Raw genomic sequence first — 8520 nt, forward strand, 5'->3', positions numbered from 1 at the left:
GGTTGTGGTTTGTGGTTTTTGCCTTTAAAAGTCACCTGTAAGCTGAGCTCGGGGCTGCTGCTCTCTCTCTCTCTCTCTGAGTGAGGCAGGGGCCCGTCTGCGCAAACAATTAAATCCTCTTGCTTGTTGCATCTCCTGGTCTGAGGACTGAGTTATTGGGGTGCGGCCTCCCGTGGACATTGGGTACCCCAGCCTGGGGACCTACATGCCTGTTGTGCTCAAAGGACAAGAAAGGAATTCCTGGAGTGGTGAGAGTTCAGTTTTGTGGATGATGGGGACTGGAGTGAGCCCTGCTTAGAAGGAGATGGGATGGCTTTGGGAGATTAGCAGAGATGTGACTGGGTAAGTAAAACGGCTATGGGAAGAAGCGGGGAGGAGGGCAGTACAATGACAGAGGCAAGAGATGTTGGTACACAGGCTGAGACCGTGGCAATGAATACATTTAGTATGTCTAGAAGCTCAAGTATAAGGTGTCCCACCAGAGCAGCTGCACTTTGGCAAGCCCTTGTGGCCTGTGGCAGGCACATTCTCTCCATGGAACACTGGTAACCTGCTACATACAGACTATTGGATATTATCAGAGGAAAGGTAGAGTGGCAGCAGAAAGTGATCATTGCAAGCATTGGTGCCAAGGGAACTCACAAACTTTCATTTCTAGTTCTTTAAAACTCATTCTGCAGCTGGGTGTGGTGGCACACGCCTTTAATCCCAGCACTCGGGAGGCAGAGCCAGGCAGATCTCTGTGAGTTCAAGGCTAGCCTGGTCTACATAGCAAGTTCCCGGCCAGCTGGGGCTACAGGGAGACCCTGTCTCAAAAAGACCAATCCCCCACCATTCTCCAAAAGATTAAACATCTGGTTTGTGTAGATCTGGACAAAGACCTTGTAAAAATGCTTTACATTTTCTGCTCTGGACTTGGGCTCCCATGTTCCAAAAACACACTGCTCTCACCACTCTGTGAATTCTGTGGCAGTGGGTGGTATCCTAATCTTTGTCACTCTAGCTTCTAGCTTAGAGTAGGCCCCAGTCTTAACTTATGGTTATATCTTATGACCTTGATTTGAGATTAGTAGATGTAGCAAAGAAATTCATTCAGTGGGGTGGGAGGGGAAGTTCCTATGGGATATTGCCACACCGTCAGGAGCAGCCTGCACTCAGCACTAGAAGTCTTCCTAAAACCCATATCCTGCAGCTGTTCTTACATTCGTGAGATCCCTTGTCTCTTACAGAGGCTACCATTTGTTAACGTGGCAGCAGAATGGCCTGGGCAAGGACTTGGTGCTGCCTGTGGGATGGCATATATTGGCAAATACTTTGACCGGGCCAGGTGAGACACTTATCAGAGTCCATTTTACTACCCTTCCCCTGAACTTTGTCACATTACAGTTTGAGAAAATGATGATAGTTTTGAAAGTTCTTGGGGCAAAGAACTTTGAAGCAGTAAATAAATCACATTGGTAGAACTGTTCTAGCATCTCTAGTTGGGTTCTAAGTGGTAGCTGCAGTATTAGAACACTAGTAGTTTTTTTTTTTTTTTTTTTTTTGGTCTGTTTTGAGACAGGATCTCACTGTAGCCCCAACTGGCCTGGAACTCACTATGTAGACCAGGCTGACCTCGAACTCAGAGATCTGCCTACCTCTGCCTCCAGAGTGCTGGGATTAAAGGCGTGTACCATGATGCCCAGCTAACACTAGCATTTTCTGACACAGTTTCCTCTTTTCTATCCTGTTGAGCTTCACTGTGGAAGGAAGCACATGCACTTTGCATTGGGAACCCCTAAATGTTAAGAACAGAGGTCCTTTTTCTGGGTTGGTTCCCAGTCTCTTTCTTGGGCCTGTGCTTATCTGCTGCTTGTGTTGAGCAGTGCCTGGTTTAGACTGAAGAGTTCTGTGCTCTCTGCTGCATGTGGTGAGCTGAGTTCAGAGCCCCTCTGGTTTAGTTTCTTCAGGATGGGGTACTTCTCTTTCCTGGAATTAAGAAGTCCACTTAGCACCTTGAAGTGGAGAAGAGCCCTAAGACGCCAGGCCTTGTTCCAGCTCATAGCAATCCCTTCCGAAGCACTTAATTGTGTTTCCCCACTCCTCTCACAGCCTTCCTACTCCATTTCCCATAGCACTGCTGAAACTTTCCACCCATGATTGCCTCTCTTAGTTATTAGTGAGTCTAATAACTTTTCTTAAACCTACAATTTTTTTGTCTTTTTGAAGCAGGGTCTCCCTGTAGCCCCAGCTGTCCTGGAACTCAGTATGTAGACCAGGCTGGCCTTGAACTCACAGAGATCCGCCTGCCTCTGCTGCCCGAGTACTGGGACTACAGGCGTGCGCCACCATGCCCGGCTAAACGTACAATATTTTAGTGAGGTCTGGGGTGTATTTTATTGGTATAAATGGTTTGGGTCTCTGTTTATAGTAGAGTGTAGCTCCCTAAATAGGGTACTTCCATTGCTAGGATTATTGTAAATAAATTATAAGACCTGAAATAAAAGGTGGTAGTGCTTAAAAATGGTACTTCCTGAAAAAAGATGTATGTGTACCTTGTTTAGGTGTCTCAGGGACCTACCGCTTGCTAATTCCCTTCTTGCTTGAGTGACCCAGGTAATCCCCAGCAAGATCCTAACCAGTTCTTGATTCTTCCAGCTACAGGGTTTTCTATCACTTGGGAAAAGGCGAATCTTCAGATGGCTCTGTCTAGAAGGCATTGGCCTTTGCTTCCTACTACAATCTGGACAATCTCCTGTTGATCTTTGATGTGAACCACCACTCTGGGTACAGTGGCTCCATGTCCCTTAAACACTGCATTCAGGTCTATCTGAAGCATTGTGAAGCTTTTGGGTAATTGTACCTTTCTTTCTGTACCTTATTTCTATCCCTCCTCCCATTCTTCTTTGTAACCGGGTCTACTTATTGGCAGTTGTAATACTTACGTGGTGGATGGCCATGATGTGGAAGCCGTGAGCTGGGTGTTCTCAGTGGCAGCTCAAGTAAGAGCCAAGCCCACTTACTGTGATAGCCAAGACCTTCAAGGCCCGAGGCATGCCAAGCAAGTGTTTCCTTCCTGTGAGTATTCAAAACATTTGTCTGAAAAACAAATAGGCAGAGGTTTTAACTAGGCAGATGATCTCCTTAGTGAACACTGTTAATGCCTGTAACACATGCTAGAGTCTCTTGACCTCACTAGATATCATCTGGCCTAGGGTAGGAAGGGAAGACCAATCTAGCAAGTAAACAATGATCTCCTACCTGTGTATGGGAGTAGCTAGAACAGTTCATCTGAGAGGTGACAGGGAAGGATCTGCATGGTTAGCAGTCAAAGTAAGCTACATGTAGGGGCAAGCGTATGAATACATACACCCTTGCTTATTTCCAGACCATTTGGAATAATGCATAGAGAACAGCAACTGGGGAGATTTATTTTATTTTTTGAATGAAATCACTTTATTCTAAGTAACTCACAAATAAAATATCGCACAGCTAGATTAAGGAAGCCAGTCAAACACTTATCCAGTCCCAAACTCTATGCATCTCAGTGAAACTCTATACAGTTAGAATGGCCATTCTGAAGCCATGGAGCTTCAGGGTCTCCCTGTGGCCATAGCTGGCCTGGAACTTGCTGGGTAGACCAGTCTGGCCTTGATCTCATCAGAGATCTGCCTGCCTCTACCTCCTGAGTGCTAGGGTTAAAGGTATGTGTGATCACGCACCAGGCTTTTCATTTAGTTTTATACTTTCACTATAAATTACATTTTATTCACTTTTCTACCACACAAAAAAGAAAAAAATTACAACAGAATTGAAACTCCAGTATGTATCAAGTTGCTGAAAACTGACCAGCATGCCTCCCCACATACCCACTCACGAAGAGTGTATCTCATGCATTCCCTCCTTACTGTCTCTACTGCCTTCACTACCACTGTGTCCCCATCATCTTTGCTGAATTACAGCAGCTTCGCGGAGACTCGGTCCATTTCCTGCTCCCTTTACCTCCAAGCTACTGCCACGTGATGTTTATAATACATCTGATCACTGACTCTCCCTCCAAACCTTTCAAGGTTTCCCACCTTGCTTCAGGTAAAAACTCAGTGCACGGGAGTCCCACTATCCACAATCCACCTGTCTTTCCAGCCTTGTCTTCTTCATCCTCCCCTTCCATTCACCAGCATGTGTATCAGTGGCTCCCTCAAAAGCCACAAGACCTTTCTTAGGCTGCTCTTTCTGCCATCCCAGGAACTCAATGTCGGGTTCCTACTGCTATGAGTCCTATTCTGACATCTTTACCCTTAGAAGCTCTTTCAGATGGCTTGGTAGGCACTCATTAAACGTTTGGAATGAATGGCCTTTGTTTTGTTGCAGATGTCCAGGATGCAGAAAGTTGGTATGGAAGGCCAATGCCAAAAGAAAGAGCAGATGCAAGCATCAAATTAATTGAGAGCCAGATACAGACCAGCAAGAGTCTTACACCATCACCTCTTACTGAGGACTCACCTCACATCGGCATCATGACTGTAAATGTGATGTCTCACCCTGTTTACGGCAAAATGTGGAAGACTGACTAAAGTCATGTACATCAGTGTGTTTTGTTTTCTCTTAATACACAGGATTCTTCATTTATCCCGATCGCTATGAGTAAACCTATTAGTAGACGGCATGACATTATGGCATTGAATTGATGATTATAAACAGTATTAGCTCTGATTTTTGTTCTTTTGGGGGGGTGGATGTGTTGGTTGGTATTTGAAGGGTTTTGTTTTTGTTTACTTTTGGTTTTTAAAATATTTTATTTATTATTTTCATTTTTGTGTATGAATTTTGCCTGCATGTATGTAAGTGTATCTGTGTCATGCAATGGCCAGGGAGGTCTGAAGAAGGTGTCAAATACTCTGGAACTGTAGTTATGAATGGTTGTTAACTGCCAAGTGGGTGCTGGGAACCAAACCCAGGTCCTCTGCAAGAGGAGCTAGTGCTCTTAACCATTGAGTCATCTCTTCAGTCCTACTTTGTTTGGTTGGTTTTTGAGACAGGGTTTCCCTGCTATACCTTGCTATGTAGACCAGGCTGTCCTTGATCTCACAGAGATCTGCTTGCTTCAGCCTCTGAAGTTCTGGGGTTAAAGGCATGTACCAACACACTTGACTTTATATCTTGTCTTTTTAAAAATGTTATGAGTATTTTGCCTGTGTATATGTCTGTGCACCACATATGTGTGCTTGTGGAGGTCAGAAGATGGTGTTGGATCCTCTGGAACTGGAGTTTTGGATAGTTGTTAGACGCCATGTGGGTGCTGGGAACGAAACATAGGTCCTCTGCAAGATTAACAAGTGTTCTTAAAAGAGTGAGGGACTGAGTCATAAAAGAGTGAGGGATTTCCATATAACTCAATGTTGTATTACTAGGTTAAAGGAAGAGGGAAATTGCTGAAGAAAAGCCATTCGTAGATCTTAAATTTGTTTTCTCATTTTTTCAGAGCCACTAGGGCTTGGGGTGCAGCACTGATAGAGTTCTTGCCAAGAATGAATGAGGCCCTGAATTTAATCCCTAGCACTGAAAACCAAAGTCTTAGAAAAAAATGAGACTAGTGATACATTTGTTTAATTCATTTGTTAGTTGTAGATATCTTAACTCTGGGGCCCTTTTCATACCTAAGGGCAAAAGTATTCTTGTTTATATGGTAAAAAGATCACCCAGTCTCTGGAAGTGTTATGCAATGCAATAAAATGAAAGAATAAAAGCCAGTTCCAGTAAGAAGGCAAGCCTGTCATTATTTACAAATGACTTCACTGTATGTCTGGAAAAGTCAAGAGAACCAGAAATGGCCAATGAGACCAGTCAAATAGCATGTACCAAAACAAGGGCTAGGCGTGATGGTGACAACCTTTAATCCCAGCACTCCAGAGCCAGAGTCAGGCAGAGCTCTGTGAGTTCCAAGCCAGCCAGTGGTACATAGTGAGAACCTGTCTTCAAACAAAAATAAAACTGACGACAAGGATGGCATGTTTTATTACATTAGCAACAGTTAGGTATAGTAGCAAGATGATGATCCCTTTGACAGTAGTAAAATATAAGTGTAGGTATACAAGGACTATTTTAAGATACTTGGACAGCTAGAAGTCTAAAAGAAGGCCATATACTTTATATGTGAGAAATGGCTCATGAAATATTTATGCTTAGACCATTTCTGAAAAGAACTCTCACAGACCCATTATTGCTCCTTACTTCTGGGAAACAGAATCAGGTAGCTAAAGGACAGAGGAAGAGGAAGATGGCCTGTTACCCTGTTACAACTTTTGAATTTTATACTATCTCTACACATTGCCTGTTTTAAAATATTTTGAAGAAAATGTTTCTTGCCGGAGTGCTGGTGTACACCTGCAATCCTAGCACCTGGGAGGTGGGAGGTTTCAGGTCTGAGGACCTGAGTTCAATCTCCAGAACCCACATGGTGGAAGGAGAGAACCAACTCCTGCAGGTTGTTCTATGATCGCCACATGTGCTCTGCGGCACACATATGTGCACATACACATGAATGAGTGAATGTAAAAGAAATAAAATGTTTTTTACAATGCTTGAGTAAAGCAAAACAACAGCTTTACTGGTACGTAATTCATATACCATAAAATTCATCCAATTTGCAGTGTACACTTCAGACTGGGAGTCTAGCTTAGTGTTTACCGTATTGAAGCCTAGGATTTAGTCTCCAGCACCAAAAGAAAATAAAGTGTGCACTTCGGTAGTTTTTAGCATTTAAATTGTACAGCCATACCATAATCAAAGTTAGTCTTGCAATGCTTCCTTCGCTCCAAAAGAAATCTCATGGGACTGGAGAGATGGCTCAACGGTTAAGAACACTGCTTGTTCTTGCAGAAGACCTGGGTTCGAATCCCAGCACTCACATGGCAGCTAACAACTGTCCATAACTCCAGTCCTAGGGGATTCAACAGCCTCTTCGGACCTCTGCAGGCATTGCACAACACAGGTGCACTTACCTACAAGCAGGCAATACATGCATACACATAAAATAAAAATAAATAATTTTTTTAAGTTTAAAAAAAAAATCTCATGCCTATTAGTAGTCACTACTCTTTCCTGCTTCCAGCCCCTAGAATCACTCTTCTTTTTGTCTCTATTTTATATCTTTCTGGATTTGCCTGTTCTGGACATTTTGTTATAAATGGGACTGTATAATGTATGACTTTTATGTGTATCTGTCATCTTCCATGTAGCACAGCGTGTTTTGACGTTCATGTTGCAGCATGTACCAGTAAGTCATTTTTATGACTGAATAATAATTCATTTTAAGGGTATCCAACATGTTTTTCCATTCATCCATTTAATAGATAATTGGGTTGTTTCTACCTCATGGCTATTGGGAATAATGCCACTTTGAGCATTTGCGTGGTAGTTTTGAGTAGATGGGTGTTTTAAGTATGTACCTAGGAGTAGAATTGGAAAGTCATATGGTAATTCTGTGTTCAACAGTTTGAGGAACTGCTAAACATTTTGGTTTTTTGTTTGTTTCTTTCTGTTTCTGAGGCAGGGTCTCACACTGTAGCCCAACCTGGAGTGGAACCCAGTCTGGCCTAAAACTTACAGTTATCTTCTTATTTCAGTCTCCTGAGTGCTGACATTCCAGTCATGGACTTTCATGCCTAGCTCAGACCTTACTTTTCAATAGAAAAAGTCAAGATTGCAAGGATTCTTCTCTAATTAATATATTTAATCTAATCCTCCCAGTATCTTAGTCAAAATCTTCTGTTATTACTGCAAGTCTAAAGTTTACAATGAGTTTTTTAAATGAGTCATGCTTTGGTGTTATATTTGTGTTTGTGCATATGCGTTTGTGAGGGTACAATCTCATGTACATGTATGTTTGAAGGCCAGAGGCAGACGTAATGAACTACATAGATCAGAATACATTTTATTCAAAGTAAATGTTTCAAATAAAATGCAGTTTGGTAAATTTTTAGGTAGTAAACCAGTCAGTATAGCAAAGTTATTTAAAGAATGCAATCAGAAGTCAAGTATGGTGGTGCATACCTGTAATTCCAGGACTTGGGAGATAGAAGCAGGAGGTTCAGGAGTGCAAGATGATCCTATGCTTCATAGCAAGTTCTAGGCCAGTGTAGGCATCATGAGACCCTGTCTCAAAAATAAGCAGGAGCTGGAGACATGGCTCAGTGGTTAAGAGCACTGGCCTCTTAACCTCTTGCAGAGAACCAGCGTTCAGTTCCCAGCACCCATATGGCAGCTAACAATGGTCCATAACTACAGTTCCAGGGGATCCAACGCCCTCTTCTGGCCTCTTCGGGAACTGCACATGTGCTGTGTTTACATACATGAGGCAAAACACTCATACACATAAAATAAAAATTAAAAAAGAAGCAGGGTGTGGTGGCACACACCTTTAATCCCAGCACTTGGGAGGCAGAGGCAGGCAGATCTCTGAGTTCAAGGCCACCCTGGTCTACATAGCGAGTTCCAGGCCAGCTGGGGCTATAGGGAGACCCTGTCTCAAAAAGACCAAAA

The 8520-nt window shown here is 43.0% G+C and overlaps 1 protein-coding gene across 1 annotated transcript in view; it reads left to right on the plus strand.

Annotated features, from left to right (window-relative positions):
• Tktl1 (transketolase like 1) overlaps positions 1–8520 on the plus strand; it is a 34007-nt gene that overhangs the window by 15669 nt on the left and 9818 nt on the right. The window contains 6 exon segments of the mRNA XM_017797240.1: positions 1230–1327; positions 2638–2832; positions 2912–2999; positions 3001–3040; positions 4351–4530; positions 5848–5861. Of these exon segments, the coding sequence (XP_017652729.1) occupies positions 1230–1327; positions 2638–2832; positions 2912–2999; positions 3001–3040; positions 4351–4530; positions 5848–5861 (615 nt within the window).

Source organism: Nannospalax galili, unplaced genomic scaffold, assembly GCF_000622305.1.
Source record: "Nannospalax galili isolate Female #2095 unplaced genomic scaffold, S.galili_v1.0 scaffold513, whole genome shotgun sequence".
In the NCBI taxonomy this organism is placed as follows: Eukaryota; Metazoa; Chordata; class Mammalia; order Rodentia; family Spalacidae; genus Nannospalax; species Nannospalax galili.